The following is a 20,749-nucleotide window of genomic DNA, read 5'->3' as shown; positions in this document are numbered from 1 at the left end:
TTTCGGTAGAATAATCATTAAACTTAAAGGAGTTTGATTCAAACAATCAAAATATTAGGCGGATCACTTGATATAAATTGGCGGATCACGTTGTTTTTCGGTACTACAATCATTAAAATTTATAGAGCTTGATTCAAATAATCAAAATATTAGGCGGATCTCTTAATACAAATTAGCGGATCACGTTGTTTTTTGTAGAACAACCATAAAAATTTATAGAGTTTGATTCAAACAATCAAAATATTATGCGGATCACTTCATAAAATTTGGCGGATCACTTGATATAAATTGGCGGATCATGTTGTTTTTTTGTAGAACAACCATTACCACTTATAGAGTTTGATTCAAATAATCAAAAGATTAGGCTGATCACTTCATAAACTATGGCGGATCACTTGATATAAATTTGCTGATGATATTGTTTTCTTGTAGAACAACCATTAAAATTTATAGAATTTGATTCAAACGTCTAAAATAATAGACGGATTGCTTCATAAAATTTGGCGGATCACTTGATTCATATTGGCGGATCACGTTGTTTTTTTGTAGAACAACCATAAAAATTTATAGAATTTTATTCAAACAATCATAATATTAGGTGGATCACTTCATAAAATTTGGCGGCTCACTTGATATAAATTGGCGGATCATGTTGTTTTTTTGTAGAACAACCATAACCACTTATAGAGTTTGATTCAAATAATCAAAAGATTAGGCTGATCACTTCATAAAATATGACGGATCACTTGATATAAATTTGCTGATCATGTTGCTTTTTTGTAGAACAACCATTAAAATATATAGAATTTGATTCAAAGGTCCAAAATAATAGACGGATCGCTTCATAAAATTTGGCGGATCACTTGATACATATTGGCGGATCACGTTGTTTTTTTTTAGAACAACCATTAAAATTAAAGGAGTTTGATTCAAAAAATCAAAATATTAGGCTGATCACTTCATAAAATTTGGCGGATCACTTGATATAATTGGCGGATCACGTTAGTTTTTGGTAGAACAATCATTAAAATTAAAGGAGTTTGATTCAAAAAATCAAAATATTAGGCTGATCACTTTATAAAATATGGCGGATCACTTGATATAAACTGGCGGATCATGTTGTTTTTTTGTAGAATAACCATTACCACTTATAGAGTTTGATTCAAATAATCAAAATATTAGGCGGATCATTTCATAAAATTTGGCGGATCACTTGATATAATTGGCGGATCATGTTGTTTTTTTGTAGAATAACCATTACTGCTTATAGAGTTTGATTCAAATAATCAAAAGATTAGGCTGATCACTTCATAAAATATGACGGATCACTTGATATAAATTTGCTGATCATGTTGCTTTTTTGTAGAACAACCATTAAAATATATAGAATTTGATTCAATGGTCCAAAATAATAGACGGATCGCTTCATAAAATTTGGCGGATCACTTGATACATATTGGCGGATCACGTTGTTTTTTTTTAGAACAACCATTAAAATTAAAGGAGTTTGATTCAAAAAATCAAAATATTAGGCTGATCACTTCATAAAATATGGCGGATCACTTGATATAATTTGGCGGATCATGTTGTTTTTTTGTAGAATAACCATTACCACTTATAGAGTTTGATTCAAACAATCAAAATATTAGGCGGATCACTTCATAAAATTTGGCGGATCACTTGATATAATTGGCGGATCACATTGTTTTTCGGTAGAATAATCATTAAACTTAAAGGAGTTTGATTCAAACAATCAAAATATTAGGCGGATCACTTGATATAAATTGGCGGATCACGTTGTTTTTCGGTACTACAATCATTAAAATTTATAGAGCTTGATTCAAATAATCAAAATATTAGGCGGATCTCTTAATACAAATTGGCGGATCACGTTGTTTTTTGTAGAACAACCATAAAAATTTATAGAATTTGATTCAAGCAATCAAAATATTAGGCTGATCACTTCATAAAATTTGTCGGATCACTTGATACATATTGGCGGATCACGTTGTTTTTTGTAGAACAACCATAAAAATTTATAGAATTTGATTCAAACAATCAAAATATTATGCGGATCACTTCATAAAATTTGGCGGATCACTTGATATAATTGGCGGATCACGTTGTTTTTTGGTAGAACAATCATTAAAATTAAAGGAGTTTGATTCAAAAAATCAAAATATTAGGCTGATCACTTTATAAAATATGGCGGATCACTTGATATAAATTGGCGGATCATGTTGTTTTTTTGTAGAATAACCATTACCACTTATAGAGTTTGATTCAAACAATCAAAATATTAGGCGGATCATTTCATAAAATTTGGCGGATCACTTGATATAATTGGCGGATCATGTTGTTTTTTTGTAGAATAACCATTACTGCTTATAGAGTTTGATTCAAATTATCAAAAGATTAGGCTGATCACTTCATAAAATATGACGGATTACTTGATATAAATTTGCTGATCATGTTGCTTTTTTGTAGAACAACCATTAAAATTTATAGAATTTGATTTAAAGGTCCAAAATAATAGACGTTGTTTTTCGGTAGAATAATCATTAAACTTAAAGGAGTTTGATTCAAACAATCAAAATATTAGGCGGATCACTTGATATAAATTGGCGGATCACGTTGTTTTTCGGTACTACAATCATTAAAATTTATAGAGCTTGATTCAAATTATCAAAATATTAGGCGGATCTCTTAATACAAATCGGCGGATCACGTTGTTTTTTGTAGAACAACCATAAAAATTTATAGAATTTGATTCAAACAATCAAAATATTATGCGGATCACTTCATAAAATTTGGCGAATCACTTGATATAAATTGGCGGATCATGTTGTTTTTTTGTAGAACAACCATTACCACTTATAGAGTTTGATTCAAATAATCAAAATATTAGACGGATCACTTCATAAAATTTTGCGGATCACTTGATATAATTGGCGGATCACGTTGTTTTTTGGTAGAACAATCATTAAAATTAAAGGAGTTTGATTCAAAAAATCAAAATATTAGGCTGATCACTTTATAAAATATGGCGGATCACTTGATATAATTTGGCGGATCATGTTGTTTTTTTGTAGAATAACCATTACCACTTATAGAGTTTGATTCAAACAATCAAAATATTATGCGGATCACTTCATAAAATTTGGCGGATCACTTGATATAACTTGGCGGATCATGTTGTTTTTTTGTAGAACAACCATTACCACTTATAGAGTTTGATTCAAATAATCAAAAGATTAGGCTGATCACTTCATAAACTATGGCGGATCACTTGATATAAATTTGCTGATGATATTGTTTTCTTGTAGAACAACCATTAAAATTTATAGAATTTGATTCAAACGTCTAAAATAATAGACGGATTGCTTCATAAAATTTGGCGGATCACTTGATTCATATTGGCGGATCACGTTGTTTTTTTGTAGAACAACCATAAAAATTTATAGAATTTTATTCAAACAATCATAATATTAGGTGGATCACTTCATAAAATTTGGCGGATCATTTGATACAAATTGGCGGATCACGTTGTTGTTTGGTAGAACAATCATTAAAATTAAAGGAGTTTGATTCAAACAATCAAAATATTTGCCGGATCACTTAATATAATTTGGCGGATCATGTTGTTTTATTTGTAGAACAACCATTAAAATTTATAGAATTCGATTCAAGCAATGAAAGTATTCCGTGGATCACTTCATAAAGTTTGGCGGATCACTTGATACAAATTGGCGGATCACGTTGTTTTTTGGTACTACAATCATTATAGTTTTTAGAATTTGATACAAACAATTAAAATATTAGGCGGATCACTTAATATAATTGTGCGGATATAAATTGGAGGGTCACTTTGTTTTTTGAGTTCATAAAATTTATAAAATATAATAAAGTTTAATAAAATTATAATATGGAAAAATCTTCTAAATATTATATTTTTTAATGAAATTAAACTATATCTAAATTGTATTTTTTGTGTTTATTTTATGAAATATGATTCGCTTAAGTACCGTTTAAATGATCCGCCCCGCCGTTTGTACCGTTTAAATGATCCGCCCCGCTGATCCGCTCCGCCCCGCCGTTTGTACCTACTCCTCACGCCTATTTATTGACTAAGTTAAAGCTTTCTCGTATTACACTGTTGCTGCGATTATTATCCGAATATCTTACTGTAAGTCCGGATTGTTATGCGGAACCTATTAAAAGAGAAACATTCCTGGATAGGGTGGAGTGAAAACAACATTTTTTGGAAGTTATCCCTGATTTTTATATAAGCTTTAAGAAAATCACAAAAACGAGACCGAAATGAGCAAAATTGGACAAGAATTTCCTCCTGCATTAATTTTTGACTTATAATTTTACATAAAAATGTATTATTATAAGTAGAAGTTACAAAGTGAAAACATACTAGATATGTTTGAATTATTCATTAGTATTATGACCAAAATAATCACTTTTGTATTAAAAAAGCTATTTAAATTTTTTAATACACGTTTAAAGAAAGATATTTCAATTGAAGAAATTGAATATTAGGCAAAAAATTTACTAAAATACATGCTCTACTCGAAGTTTCAATACAAACCATATTTTTAAATGTTAATAAGAATATTTTGTTTGTAAATAATAATACTGTTTATAATTGAATAATAAATTCGTTATAATGTATAATATATTTATTAAGAATATTTTTATTATATTATATTAATTGAATATTGCTTGTGTTGACATGTTTCTAAATAGAGGTTAATACTTTGCAATGTTTACTTATACTATGATAATACTACAATATAATAAAACTTTTCTAAATATATATCAGTAAATAAAATGTTAAGATTTAAAACAGAACATCCATTCTTTTGGTTTTTTAAAGCCGCTTTCTGAGGTGCGACTGCCAACAGGACTAGATGTGATGCGACATATGATGTTTTTGCGACAAAATGTAAGCTAACTATGCTAAATTTCATTTTTTCAAATAATATTAAAGTTAAATATATAATGAAATTTTACTAACCAACAAAAAGAATGAAGCAGCTTCAACAGCAATGCAGGGGATAAAAATTTGGTTAAAACGCAACATACCTACCGTGTCATCATTTACAGTGTCGACAAAGAGAGCTTATAACCTATTTGAGCACAGCAAAAAGCTGCAATAAATTCCAATTGCTGACAGAGAAAATGAAAAAAATAGCATTCAGTTTCATTAGGACAAACTCTTTGCCAATGAAAAGATCTAGAAAAGTACTACTATGCCAAAGTTAATATGGTACCAGCTATGAAGCACACTTTTCTGGAAGATCAAAGGATTGAACGTAAAATGGATATTGGATCAACTGAGAAAAAGTTACTAAAATCCAGTATACCCTGAGCAAACAGATTTCAAACCTTAATGATGCAGTGCAACTTGATTCTTTCGTTACTGCCATACCCAGTATTTTAAAACGGCCTGCTATAGATAAAAAAACTCCACCATCATAGTTATCATCAGGAAAACAAATGCGATTGTCTCTTCCTTATCTTTTATTAGTCTGCGACCGCCATGGACTCGTGACAGATCTGTTGCAGCTTTGGCATTAGTTGTACTTGAAGATATTAACATTTATTTCAAATGATGACAAAAAATTATTATTGAACGGAGCAAGATAAGGAGTCAAGGATAACTCGAAAGTTAGTGAAGTCAAAGTAAAGGCGTTGTATTTTAATGGCATAAAAGACCAGACCCTCTACAATGGGTAATTCATTTTTTACATGCAAATGAGCTTCCAATAAGTCATTTGTTTTCAGAATTGGATGAATCAACATCTGATCTTAGATACTATTCAGGTTCTATTGGAAAGTCCTCTGAAATTTGTAAGATCTTTAGGGTTGTTGATTTTCAACAAATAAATCAAAACGTAGAAATGCCAGAAGTAGACAGATAAGTGCTCAGTACAGATCAGCTTTACTTTTTGACATCTGCCAGCTGTACTAAGTGGCACCTGTTCTGTCAATCTGGAATAGCACTGGAGAACTGGCTCATTCTAGATGGCTTACTACAGCCAACAGGGTCCTCAGATTATATATTTCTACCACCAGTCCTTCATCAAATTTAGTAACTATAGCAATATACATTATGCTCGTTTATGCCCTTATGTGGTTCATCATCAAGAAGGAATCTTTTATTTTTCATGGCAGCAGGCGTCTATGCAGTACAATGGTCAAATCACAGTATCAGTCAGATGCATTACCTAAGGTAGTAGACAAAGTTATTCAAACAAATGAATTCTTAGGTCATCAAGAAAATATTCTTCTGGCAATGAAATTAGATGAGCAGCCACAAATCCGAGAATTAAGTGAAGAAAAATTTTTAAGTATTTTTGAAAACAAACTAAATGTAAGCGACGTAGTTATTTAAAGGATACATAGGACAGGAAACACTGGACAAAGTAAACCTCGATCAACCGTAAAAAAACTATTGAATTATAAAAACTATTAAAGAACTCACAAAAGTAAAAAGAAACAGTTATATTTATAAATGAGGACTACTCTTTACATATCCTAACCCTATGGAAAAACTTTTTTGAAGAAATGCGAAATCACAGGAACAACGTTAAATATTCTGTCGTCATTTATGATAAATTAGTAGTTAAAGATTTTAAAAAAATAGCATAAGAGTGTTTAGAGTTTATTTTCCTTTGGTATTTTTGTGTTTTAAATAACATTTCTAGTTGTTATTATTAAAAAGGAGGAAGCCAACATAATTAATGTTTTTGACATAACAGGAAGAAAAAACACACTAGGGGAAACCGGGGCTAGTTGGCCGCAGGGGTAAGTTGACGAACTGCGTTTATTTTTAGAGCCTTTCATCAGAAAGTGACAAAAATTACTCAGAAACTTCCTTATTGACAATTTCATCATTCACTGTAGTTTTGTCAGGGTTCGCGCATGCGCATGGGAGATATTGAGATTTATGCGTTTTTTGGACAAAAACGTAACTTTTAGAACATCGCTTCTTTTTTACTTTACAAAGAAAATGTTATATCGTATGAAAAAAAAATTGTAAAAGTTCCAGTCACAATTGGTTTACTATATCCAGTTAAACTTTTTTTTCAAAGCTGCCGTTTTTCAGGATCTATAGACTGTTTATTAAAAAAAAAAGCTTTCGGGGTAAGTTGACAAATTTTTCACGGGGTACGTTGGCTCATAGCATTTACTATGGAAAAAAATATTTATTTTTATAAAACTATTATTATTTTTTTTTTTAATTTTTAACAATATTGAAAATATTTATTCTTACGAAAAAATTAAAAAAAAAAATTTTTTAGTTTTTTTTTCCACAGATAAAAGGTGGGCTACTGTTTGGCTTTTATACGGACTAATATTTGGTACCAGCTAAAGGTAATATTAAATTTTGAGATAAAATTGTTGCAAAAATTAATTTAAAAAAAATTTCTATTAATTTTGCACTTAATAGTGCATTAAAAGTCATTTTTATAGTTTGCAATAACTTACCCCGTGGTGGGGTAAGTTGGCGCAAATTTTTTTTTTTTTTGAGGGCCCGGAAAGGCCCTAAGAATTTTTTTTTGTAAATGAGTGCAAATTTTATAAGATACCCTAATCCATACTCTTTAAGACTACACTTTAATATTTTTAAAAAAATGTACTGTTAGGGCTACAGAGCTCATAGAGTAAAAACCGAGCCAACTAGCCCCGGTCTCCCCTAAACGTAATTAATGACGATGATAAAAACATTAACTTTTTTGACGAAATTTCAGTAGAAACGGCTTTTTACAATGTTCACGACGTTAAACACGTTCTTCATTGTTCATCATCTTCTTTCTCATTATTGCATTTAAACATTAGTAACATTAATAAAAACTTTGAAAATTTAAAATTAATGTTAAATAATATAAATAACAAGTTTAGCCTTATTTGTCTAATAGAAATTTAGTGTATTCGAGACACGATTAAATCTAACTTTCATTTATCAGGATATAAACCCAACCATCAACCGAAAGTAAACGGTATTGGCGCGGGCGTATCTATTTTTGTCCAAAACTCTTTGACTTTAAGCATGTAGATAACCTCAAAGTAAATGACGTTGATTGTGAGTCATTTACCATTGCAATAATTAATAAAATAAACAAAAATACATTTATAACAGCATTATATAGACCGCCAAATGATAATTACAATTCTTACTAATTCTATTAATCAATATCAATCAACCAGTCTTACAATCTAATTACAATCAGTTTGAAAACCACTTAAAGTACATGTTACCAAAGCTCGTAAAAAAACACGTTTCTTTGTTGGGTGATTTTAATTTGAATTTTTCGAATAATAAAACAGATAAACTAGTAGCTCTAAAGAAAATAGAGAAGAGTAACTTTAAAGAAAATTGAGAAAAAACTCAAGTTTCTGTGACTACTTATTTTGTCACTTCGGGGAAAGACTATGCTGATAAATACGCTAGCAATGTCAAAAGTGTGGTTTCTGGCAAACGTGTTGCCCTTTCCCGATTTGGTAATAGAACGATTGCATAGAGCCATTTTTGAAAATCTGTGGCAAAATATCAATTTCAATTCGGTCAAGAAAGATGCATTTTTTTATACCCGTCAAAAGCGGGGGTCTCGGAATTTAATCTCCGAAGGAGCAAATTCTTGCACTTAGTCTTAAAAGGCTCTTTCAACTGAAAGAATGCTGAGAGGATGAAACTCACGGTTATTACTACTTTACAAAGTATTGGTTGGCAAGTTCAATTAAAAAATTTACGAACCACAACCAAAACTGGAACTTTTTAAGACAAAACATTGGGACAACAAAACGTCTCATTAATGCAAAACAATAATTAAAATGTTGGACAAAAACGGCTCCCTGTTTAACATCACCCTAAAAATAACAAAAAAATTTGGCAGAAAAACAAAAAGGCAGTTGTGCAAGCAAAAATTTTCTGAAACGGTATAAAAAAAACAACAATGCCGTGGACCCAAATTTGGAAAAAAAACTTTACCTCTCACGCATGCGGACCAAAACAAAATATCCTCTTTCGTTTTTTACTCAAAAGTCTACTTTCAGCGTCCTTGTTTGCCAAAAGCACAAGGCAACAGATCGTTAAAAACAACAAATGCAAAACTTGTGGTAAAATTGAGGAAAACATTCATATCTTTGCCTACTGTCCTCCATCTGTTAAATTATGGGAGTATTTTAAACATGTATATAACTCCTTGACACCCCAAAAAAAATTTTTTCCGATAAATTCGATCTTCTCAATTGAAACAGCAAGTCTATCGGAAAAGAACCTAATTTAACAACTGCTGTTGGCACTCACTCAAACCATCATGAGTGCAATATGAAACAGCAGATGCCACCACATGTTTAGCAATATAAAAATTGAGCCAATAGTTGTGATCAGGGTAATTTGATATATAATTTCAACATATAAGTGGTAACTGTAGCAATTGTAACGTGGTGTTTGTGTAAAAGCCCTGTAATTTTTTTATTTATATTTTCTTTAATAAATTTTTCTTTACAAAACACTCCTAACTAATCTTGAACATTATCTTTAATTATAGTAATACTTTAAACCTTACCTAATTCTTGATATCTCTTCGCACAATTGGTAAAAAATAAAAAAAAATATAAAACCAAAAAGCACAAAATTTTATAAAATAAAAAAACACAAAAATATGCATATAAATAAAAATAGAAAAACTATATATATAATATACATATATATATATATATATATATATATATATATATATATATATATATATATATATATATATATATATATATATATATATATATATATATAAATTAGTAAAAAACACTTATCTAACTTTTTCCTTCAACTTGAAGTTTCACCATTGCTGGATCATCGGGAAGAATTACTAAATCTAAAAAAAAATTCGAATTATAGAAAAAAATATTTTACAGGAAGTTATAAATTATTATAAAAAAATTTTAATTAGGGTAGATGGGGGCGCATTGATCGCCGGGGCAGTATGATCTTTTGGCTTTTACTCGTTCATTTTTGCCTTACTAGAAGTGAGGTTGCAATTTAATTAAGCATTATGCTTCCCTAATTGATTATTCGTAATATTTTTTCATAAGGTTATCAGCGTCAAAAAAAATAAAGAAATTATTGTTTTTCGTCATAAAAAGTGATTTTTTTAAATCGTACTATAATTCAAATATATTTTTATTTAGATGTCTGTATGGGTTAACAACAATTTTATTTTAAATTTGTAAGTGTTAGGTGTATAATATAATATATAATTTTTATTTGGCTGCAATTTATACAGTAGATATTGCTATCAATATGTTACCTATACCTATTGGGGTACATTGATCTTTGACTATGCGGGGCCCATTGATCGGAGGATCAAAGTGCCCCATAGAAGACGAAGTGCCCCATGTTTTTGTTTATAAGCAATACAGTTAAACGAATGGAATTGTATTTATAATTTAAAAAAAAACTATATATAAACAAACAATAGCTTTTAGCATTTCATTTTTTAAATCTACTTATGTTATAAGCTAGTAATAATAATACTATTATTTTATAATATCAAAAGAATAATATTTAACATAATAATTAAAAAATATTTAACATAATATTATTATGTTAAATATTAGCATTTATTAAAAACATATGTTTTTATTGATATATTTTTTTACAGACCTTAAAATGGTTAGAAATAGAATTAAAAAAACAAATAAAGTTGCTATACCAAGTGAAACAATGAAAGTAGCTGTTAATAAAGTTTTAGAAGGAACACAACTGAATGTTGTAGCACGTCAGTTTAACATAGATAGAATGACTTTAAAAAGATATTGTCGTAAAAAGAGGCTTAATCCAAATGAAGCTTTCAAGCCTAACTACAACAATAGACAAGTTTTTACAGCAGAAGATGAAAAAAGTTTATCAAGTTATTTACTAATTGCATCAAAAATGAACTATGGCCTTTCAACTAGGTCAACGCAATTATTGGCATATGAATTTGCTTTAAAAAACAATAAGATATGCCCATCATCGTGGATCAAAAATAAAATTGCAGGCATTGATTGGTTGCAAGGTTTTATGAAAAGACAACCAGAGTTGTCTCTACGAACACCTGAAGCAACGAGCTTCACTCGATCAACAGCTTTTAACAAACACACTGTAAGAGAGTTTTTTCAAAATCTTAAAACGGTAAGAAATCGATATAAATATAATCCTAACTGTATATATAATGTTGATGAAACTGGTTTAACAACCGTTCAAAAGCCGGTAAAGGTTTTAGCTGGTAGAGGAAGCAAACAAGTTGGAAGAATCACATCTGCAGAACGAGGAACATTGGTAACTGCATGTTGTGCCTCTAATGCTATTGGAAATTCCATTCCTCCATTATTTATTTTTCCTAGGGTAAAGTTTCATGATTACATGATTAAGGAAGGACCTCCTGGATGTGTGGGATTTGCAAATCCTTCTGTTTGGATGAACTCAGAAATTTTCATAGAATGGATTAAACATTTTGTTAAATATTCAAACTGTTCTCAGGAATCTCCAGTTTTGTTACTTCTCGACAGTCATGAAAGTCATATTTCTGTTAAAGGCTTGGAGCTTGCAATTCAACACGGAATTACAATGATAAGTTTTCCTCCCCATTGCAGCCATAAATTGCAGCCATTAGATAGAACTGTTTTTGAACCATTGAAAAGGTTTTACAATTCTGCATGTGATAATTGAATGGTTTCAAACCCAAGACCAATGACCATTTATGATATTGTTTCAATAGTTCGAGAACCGTATACAAAAGCTTTCTCACCATCTAAAATACAGACAGGATTTAGAGTAGCTGGCATTGAGCCATTCAATTCTGAAATTTTCAAAGATGACGAATATTTACCATCATCAGTTACAGATAGAGCTGCTCCAGATACAGTTACTATCACTCCTGTCAACAACATGGAATCTGAAATGATACCAGCACATGTTAATCACATAGAGTCTGAAATAACTATAGTAAATATTGAAACAAGTATTTTAAACAAAGTGTCAACAAGTGTTGCTTCTATAATCTCACCTGAGTTTTTAAAACCTTACCCAAAAGCATCTGCCAGAAAAAAAAAAGTTAAAAGTAGGCAGTTAAAAACAAGGATCTTGACTGATACTCCTGTCAGAAATGAAATTCGTTTGTCAAAAGAAAAGAAAATTTTGAAGCAAACCAAAAATCAACAAAAAGTCTCCACAAAAGATAAGAAAGAAACTAAGAATTACTTGCTTAGGAATAAAAAACAATGTAAACCAAAAGCTGCTTCACAACTTGACTTTCACAAATGATGAAATATTCTTAATCAAAATATTGTACTTTTAACAAGTTTTGTAAACTTAAAAGTTGTATTCTTATTTCAGTCTTTATATTTCAGTTCTTATAAATTTCAAGCTGTTGTAAAGTTTTAAACGTATATAAAGCGGGTAGCTTATAGCTGCTGTGATTTATACATTTTTTAATTAAAAATTAGACTAGTGGGTTTAACTGCTATATTTAAAAAATAATTAAAAAATTTAGATGTATTATATGTTATACAATATTACCCTTTGACTAAATTATTTACAAGATTTAGTTATAGAAGTGTTAAACGTTTACATAATATTACGCATATAAGATCAATGTGCCCCAAGTCGGAGATCATAGTACCCCATAGTTTGGGGTACATTGATCTTTTGAGAGGGTTGTTTAAAAGTTAAAATTATTCATGTTTATCATTTTTTTAAATCAAAATATTTATATATTCCAAAAGCCAGATAGTTCTACATGTGTTTCGTAGTTAATAAGTTTTTACATCTCTTTCAGGTTCTGCGCAATTTTCAAAACACTGCTACGGCGATCAATGCGCCCCCATCTCCCCTACTATATTTTTTAACGGGAAGTTACAGAAAGTAATTATTAAATAAATTTCTTTGGAATGGGAATAGTTTAATTTAGTCATTTGTTTTTATAATTTTTAAAGAGGTACTTATTTTCGTGCCTACATTTAGAAATTAATTAAGATTTTTTATTTAATAAATTTTCCTGATTTAAATGAGTAATTATTTCAGATTTTTCTTGCAAACATAGCATACATTTTTTGGAAATGTTATTATAGGCAGGGGCAGATTTTGGAATAGACCATTGTAAATTAAAATTTTTTTTGACAGCATAGTATCTTTAGAATATTTTTGTGTTTAAACGATTGTTTGTAGTTGGCATAACGTTTTTTCCATTGCCCCTTGGTTAAGCCAATATATTGTTTATCAGGGTTATTTTGTGAGGAAACAATGCACTTGTAAATTACATTTTTCAAAAGGCGTTTTCCATTTAGAGGGCAATCTATTTTTTGTTTACAATTGCAATAATCAGCGTTTTTTTTCTTTTATATGTTCATTTTTATTAATTCACGCGTAGTTGTGGCCTTTTATAATTCTTTCTAAATTTTTTGTACAACTATAACTTACTTTAATGGTATTTATGTTAAAAATCTTATATAATTTATTAGAGAGAGGAAAATGTTTGTCTACTAATCTTAGAAAAATTTTACCTATATTTGTTGAAACATTTTTGCTGTACGGTGGGTTGAACCAAATTATGTTTCTATTTCTTGAATTGAAATTGGAATTTGTTTTAGAATTTGATGGGGATAGTTCGAATTCACATTATTATACAATAATTCGTCAAAAGGCTATTTGTAGGGCTTAAAGGAACTTTCTGAGAGGTTAAACAAGACATCAAGAAAATTCACTTTTTTTAAATTTATGTTTATTTCAATTTGGAAGCCAATGTTTTTAAAAACTTTTATAATATCTTTTCTAATTTTATCGAGTTGTGGCCCTGATTTTTTAAGCATTATCATTAAACCGTCGTCGCGATAAAGACCTAATTGATTAATTTAGATTATTTTAGCTTGGGTATTTAAAATATATAAACCTACAAATTCGTAAATTTCTTCTCCGTCGTAACTTCCCATTGTTACATCAAAGCATTCGTGCGTGGTTTTTTTCTTCTACGTTTTCTTATTAAAATAGAGTAAAGTTTTTCTGCACTGCTTAATTATACGGATAGTTGCGCAACGTGTTTATTGTAAAAGTCTTATGTTATACTAAACGGACATAATGTAAATTTAATAAAATTGTAAATACTTGTTGCAATATAATTGTGGCATCTAAATATGGCCAACGCTTTTTTATTTCATATATGCAAGCTGTGATTACAAATATAATAATTATATTGTTATGTAATTGCATTACAATTATTAAATTAGTGTTACTAAATTTAACTTAATTTAAATCATTTTTACAGCAAAAATCACTGATGAAATGGTTTTGCAACTTGAAGCTGCGCTTAAACATGAATGGTTTAAACAGCATACTGACATGATTACAGTGGCGTCATGTCTGAATGCGACATTTATACAAAGACGAGGCTGGATAAACAAAGGTCCAGTTAATAGAGTTGATAGAATTGTGTCAATTTCGGAAAAACATCTATGTTTCTCTGATGTGGAAGTGATAAGATTTTATTTTATTTCTTTTGCAGTTCATATCTTGCCATTATTACAAAAAATATATGGAATAATTTTATGTTTGATATATGTAAGGTGTTTATCATGATAAAATATTCTTTAGGTTTTCTCTGCATTTTAAAGTTGTAATGTTCCTACACTTCCTTTTTTTTCAATTCAATTCAGATTGTTAGTGAGGTAGCATGTGTGTTAAAATCTTCTGTAACAGTTGATTTAGCCTAAGAAAGCTTGACTGAAGAAATTGACATACTCCTGAATTTTGGAATACACAAGTTGAATGTGCCTAGTCCACCACCACCCAAAGCACATACTGGTGGGGACGCATGCATTCATGATGACTACTTTCATGACAGTAGTAATCATGATATTGACATGTATTTATTTTTAAATTTTTTATACATTTACTCCTCCGAAATCCTTGGATTATACTTTTTTTGTAAATAAGACATATAACATTTTTTCTAACATATAATTTCGAACTTACTTTCATGTGTTTGTTTACTAAAAAGTATTGAAATTTTCTGATTCAAAAATTATTGAAATTTTTTGATTCAATGCACTTGATTAAATACTTGACTAACTTAAAAAAAGGAAAAATAGGGTATATTATTTTAGAAAAAACTTTAAGTATGAAAGAACATAGATTTTTATTTATATTTTGTATATTTATTGGATATTATTAAATTTTATGAAAAGTTACATCATAGATTCGAGTTAGTTAATTTTATTATTAGATAAAAATTATAGTTATAGCATAGATTCGAGCTAGTTAATTTTATTTTCAGATAAAAAATTCTTATCTATACATAATAGACGATAGAGATGAGGCAATCGTTATGTGCGGTAAAAAGATAGTTGAGCGGAGCTCATTTTTTAATGTGGCGATTGGACTAGTTGGAATACATTATATCATTGACATGGAAAATGACGACCATTCGTTAACAGTATTAACAATTTTGCATTATATTTTATTCAAAGACTTGACATCAACAGAATCATGTTTGAGCCAAATGAGCAGTTTATGGGAAGATTATTGCAGTTACAAACACAACCAGTAAATCGACATTCCAACATTCAACTAACTAGTCTTTAATTTCATCTATAACTGTTGTTTAAATGTTTTAGTTCTTTCAGAACTTTTTTATTTAATATTATTATAATTTTAATATAATGTTTAAATTTTTACGTTGCTTCAAGGAAATATTTTTTTTCTTTTCTTTAAGGAAAAAAATATTGAAAATATAAATAAAGTATTTTTTAAATAACAAAAGTTACTAAATCAATTCTAATTATAAGAAATAGAGTTCGTAAAACAAGAAGAAAAATTACTTTAAGAAAAAAACTCAACTTAACAGCAATTCTTTAAAAAAGAAAAACTTTTTTTTAAAATATTATACTCTTGAAACTCGAAAAAAATCGTATTTTAGGATAAAAAGTCCTGAAAGCAATGAAGAAAAAAACTTTTTTTAAAAAGAAAAAAAAAAAATTCTAGAAACAAGAACAAAAATCTTTTTTTAAGAAAAAAAATTCTAAAAAACAAGAAAAAAAAATCTGACTTTAAGAAATAAATTCTTGTTTAAGAAAGATAAATGCTTAAAATAAAATAAAATTATCTTACGTTGTGGACAAGTTATTTTGGCCCTTGGGCGCTTGGGCCCTGAATCTTAAGAAGGCCCAAGTACAAGCTAAGGCCGACGGAATGAACAAACAAGCAATGAAGAACAAGAAAATGGAGAAGAAGAACAATACAAAAGGCAAGAAGAAGAAGACATAACCAATTCGATACGTTCTGAATCAGACGCAAATTCAGTACACGAATTAGAAGATTTAACATTAAATTATGATGTTGGAAACTGGCCCACTCCAATGCCAGATTATCTCAGAGCCGATGTTATAAGACAAGGCAGTGATATTTACCAGAACTTGGAGGGGCCATTTGATCCAGTTCATAAACCAGGAGAAATGTCAAAGGGTCAAACTAGACAGCTGACAAAAAGCTGGTTTTACAAGAAGCTTCCAAGTGGAGAACAGATTTTGAGGAAATGGATGGTCTATTCTCATGAAAAAAAATCACTGTTTTGCTTTTGTTGCAAGTTGTTTGATAAGAACGATAATCCAACGACCAAATCAAGTTTCATCACAGGATTCAATAGCTGGTGGAAATTGAATCCTAAAGTATCAGATCACAAAAACACTCAATTGCATATTAACAATTTAGACAAATGGAAAACACTTGAAGCAAGGCTTCTCCAAAACAAAACTATTGACGCTGCTCACCAAGACGTAATGGAAGAAGAAATGGAGAGACATTTTGCATCGTCTCTTAGATATAAAACTTTTTTGGCAAAGCAGAATTTGCCTTTTCGAGGCCACAGGGAAGACTTTGCTTCTGAAAACCGTGGTAATTTCTTGGAAATTGTCAGCCTCCTTTCAAACTATGATCCTGTTTTAAAGGAGCACAGCATACGGCTTCAGCAATCATCGGAATCAGGATTGATTCCAGTTTCTTATTTATCGCCTGCAGTGCAAAATGAGTTTGTATCTCTTTTAGGCGATGCTGTAAAACAAGAATTAATCTGTGAAATCAAGAAAGCTAAATTCTATACCATATTGTTTGACAGCACGCCAAATATATACCACACTGAACAAATGAGTCAGGTCATAAGGTATGTGAAAATTGACAACAGGAACGTGGGAGTGAAAGAATCATTTCTATGTTTTATTTCTCTAAGTGGGAAAAAGGCAGACTCCATAACACAGAAAATTATTCAATCTCTTGAAAAGGACGGCTTGGATTTAAAGCTTTGTCGAAGCCAAGAATACGAAAATGCCACGACAATGTCATACAGGAGTACAAACCAGAATTAAAGAATTTAATCCAAAAGCAATATTTGTGCCTTGTGCTAACCATTCGCTTAATTTATGTGGCGTACATACTTTTGGTAGTGTTTCTGTTTGTGTCACATTTTTTAGAACTTTGGAAAGTGTGTACACGTTTTTTTCATGTTCAACACATAGATGGGAGGTCCTAAAAGAAACCGTTGGAGTGACAGTGAAGAGACTTAATGATACCAGGTGGAGTGCTCATCATGATGCCGTAAAACCAATCTTCAAACATTTCGAAAAGTTGGTTAAGGCTGTGGAAAAGCTTTGTGATGCTTCTGAAAACCTAGATACGAGAGGAGCAGCGGAGGTGTTGATGACAAACATTTGTAATTTCAATTTCCTTTGCTTCTTGCATTTGTGGTACCACATTCTACTCGAGGTGAATCATACCCAAAAATATCTTCAAATCTAAGGTATTAGCTTGGAAAAGTGTGTTGTGAAGCTGAAAAGACCTTTTTAGTAAAGAGTCGAGAAGTTCTGGTACATAATGCTGTAGAATATGCGACCCAGACTTTGCTGAAATGGGCATTGATATTGAAAGCAAAAAACGCAAGCGAGTGAAAAAGATGATGCCAGGAGAAATTGCTAAAGATGCAGGTTTAACTCCAAAGGGAGAATTGAAGCGTGCTATGTTCGAGTGCATTGATCACTTTCATGTAGAATTAGAAAAACGTTTGACCTCGATGAACACTGTGTATAAAAAGTTTGCTGTTGTACATACAGGTAATCTTTTGAAGGCAACTGATGAAGAAATTGTAACCTATGTCCATCAGATTTCAGAAATGCCCATCAGTTTTCAGAAACTTTCAATGATGTAGAAAAGGAAGAAATGCTGCCTGAAGTAAAGAGGCTGAGAAGGCATCTGAAGGCTTCTTAATGTGTTTTAATGTATTTAATGAAAGCATTTTAATGTGTTTCTAGAGGTAACTCTTTGCTGTAAATCTGTTTTTTTTACTGTACATTGTACATCATTGTATTATCATTTAAAATAAATAATCAAAACTAATGTTTTAGTCATTTGTGTACACAAATGAATTTCTATAAGTGATAAAATGGCGTTAATGGATATATATATGTAAACATATTAACTGATAGATAATGATAAAGATGGTATTTGCTAATTTTTGTTTATTACAAACGTTTTCAAGAAAGTGGAGAAAGCTAATGTGTTATACATACATTCATTAATGTAGTCTATATATATATATATATATATATATATATATATATATATATATATATATATATATATATATATATATATATATATATATATGTGCCACCCTAGGCCCCAAAACATGTTGGTACGCCACTGACGCTGAGAACTAAAATTTTTTGTATGAATGTTCAAACGACTCCACATTCCATTAGATTCCTCATCCCTTTTTTAATATATACGGAAAATTTTATAAAAATTGGATATTTTTTAGTACTAAGGAAACCTAACCTCCAAAAGCTTCGTTCTAAAAAAACGTTCCCGCTTTTAGTATTTTTCTCAAAAGTGGTTTCAGAATATGGATAATTTTTAAGTGAAACCATAAATAACCATAGTACTTTCTGTATATGGCTGGATAGAGGTTGAGTAATACTAACTGATGCAAAAAACCTCAAGGTGCTTGCTTAACTATACAAAAAATAAAAGAGAGTAAAGTTTATGAAAATTACGTGTTTTCCGTCAAACGTCAAATGTTTTTTGTTGAGCCGTGGAATTGCTAGCTTATATGGTACTATTTTTAGCACTTCCCTGAACGACTATTTCTATGCCCTTATTGTTATCGACAATAATCTATTGATGCATTGATTTTCGATTCATATATGATGTTTTTCTTTGTATATACTTATTTGTTACATTTTTTCATTTTAGATTTATCGTATGATAGATTTATGTGATATAGAAGAACAAAGTATTGTAAATTTGCATGATTTAAAAATATATACTAATAATTAGTCCAGTCAATGTCTAAACTTCAATGTTGCATATGTCATTTTTAAGTAGTTTCTAGGCTTTTCTAAATGTGTTTCTTATTCACATGGTTTTTCAAGCAAGGCCTGCAAGCAAATTTGAGCTGAAAATTTTTTTCTTAGCCTCTAAGGAGGATTGATGTTGTTCTTTGTTTAATTTAATTTGTTTAAATATAGTAGTTTTAATAAATAAATGTTCTTTTGTTCTTGGTTTTTTACTTATTTGTTTTCAGATTCTTAAGAACTAGGCAACTAAGCTAAGCAAGATTGATTTATTTTTTAGTGTAATTAGAAAGAACTTGAGTGTTTTTTAGTCACTTCACACAGTATAAGTGGTACTGATTTGAGTTACTGATTAAGTTTACTTTTTTTTTATATATTGGATTTATTTTATATTAGATATATATTTTATGTACTTGACATGGAAAACTGACTGTAATTTGTTGACATGAAAGTGATCAACAAATTATAGTCAGTAATTTGTTGATCACTTGCTTAAATTATTTTATGCATTGTAGTCTAGAATTTCTTTTAAATTAAAAATGCTTGATTTAAATAAATATTGTTTAATATTTTTGAAAAACGACATTTGTATATAAACATAAAAAGATATGGATTTCAATAAATCTTAAGTTTAAATATAGTCTTTGATTAGAATAGATCACAATTTGTAAGATTCTTTTACATTTTTTTATTATTCAGTTGTAACAATAGTAATATTACTGCTAATATGTTTAATGATAATAGTGAAATTGAAGTGGATAATATTAGGCTCAAAGAAGTTATTAATGTGAATGCTAATAGGCAACTTGAAAATTGTTGTTGTCAAGTGAAAGAGGTAGATCTAGACAAAATGAAATTAATCGTTGTTGAAATGTAAGAAATGATGCTCAGCGAGCAGTAAACTTACTTGCTAGTGTCAAGCAGCGTTAATGTCTGTTAATTTGATTTTACTTTAGACAATTTAGAACAAAACAAAGTATGAATTTTACTATTTATAGCAACAATAACTAATTAAATTTTTTTATAATTTCAAACACATTTTTTTTTTGTTGTCCTTGTCATCACTTGATTATTTAGCTTATTGTTAAAATATGGTTTTAATTTTGTAAATTTAATATGATGTGAAATTTACTCTATTAATCATTAGTCAACAGTTATAGAGAAGCTGGAGCTTAATTAAGAAATGCTGGAAATTAAATCAAGGAAAAAATAATTTTGTTTACTGGTAACATAATAAAACCAGTTACTACTATTTATTGCGTGTTTTTTTACTTTTTTTAACATGCTGTTTGGAAACACTTTCTCTGCTTCTCTTTCTTAGATGAGAGCGAGAATTAATAAAACTTATGTAATTACC

At 29.7% G+C, this 20,749-nt stretch overlaps 2 protein-coding genes across 2 annotated transcripts; both read left to right on the top strand.

Annotated features, from left to right (window-relative positions):
- The first annotated feature begins 5,275 nt into the window (after window positions 1-5,275).
- LOC136076951 (tigger transposable element-derived protein 4-like) lies at window positions 5,276-11,728 on the top strand. Its single transcript, XM_065790949.1, has 2 exons — window positions 5,276-5,369; window positions 10,680-11,728. Exons 1-2 carry the CDS (start codon window positions 5,276-5,278, stop codon window positions 11,726-11,728), a joined length of 1,143 nt encoding a protein of 380 aa, XP_065647021.1.
- A 2,607-nt stretch (window positions 11,729-14,335) lies between these two features.
- Window positions 14,336-17,409, top strand: LOC136076944 (uncharacterized). Its single transcript, XM_065790926.1, has 3 exons — window positions 14,336-14,524; window positions 15,327-15,595; window positions 16,296-17,409. The coding sequence occupies exons 1-3, from the start codon at window positions 14,336-14,338 to the stop codon at window positions 17,407-17,409; spliced, it is 1,572 nt and encodes a 523-aa protein (XP_065646998.1).
- Window positions 17,410-20,749: the final 3,340 nt, after the last annotated feature.

The sequence above is a fragment of the Hydra vulgaris genome, chromosome 02 (genome assembly GCF_038396675.1).
Source record: "Hydra vulgaris chromosome 02, alternate assembly HydraT2T_AEP".
Lineage (NCBI taxonomy): Eukaryota > Metazoa > Cnidaria > Hydrozoa > Anthoathecata > Hydridae > Hydra > Hydra vulgaris.
The sequence above is the reverse complement of the archived record's forward strand: the minus strand, read 5'-3'. Positions and strand labels throughout refer to the sequence as shown.

Coding starts and splice junctions, on each gene's coding strand:
- LOC136076951 (XM_065790949.1), top strand. CDS start 5,276: ATGGTACCAGCTATGAAGCACACTTTTCTGGAAGATCAAAGGATTGAA. Junction 5,370..10,679: donor GAAAAAGTTACTAAAATCCA/GTATACCCTGAG, acceptor ATTTTTTTACAG/ACCTTAAAATGGTTAGAAAT.
- LOC136076944 (XM_065790926.1), top strand. CDS start 14,336: ATGGTTTTGCAACTTGAAGCTGCGCTTAAACATGAATGGTTTAAACAG. Junction 14,525..15,326: donor TATGTTTCTCTGATGTGGAA/GTGATAAGATTT, acceptor TTTTATTTTCAG/ATAAAAAATTCTTATCTATA. Junction 15,596..16,295: donor TGCAGTTACAAACACAACCA/GTAAATCGACAT, acceptor ACAATACAAAAG/GCAAGAAGAAGAAGACATAA.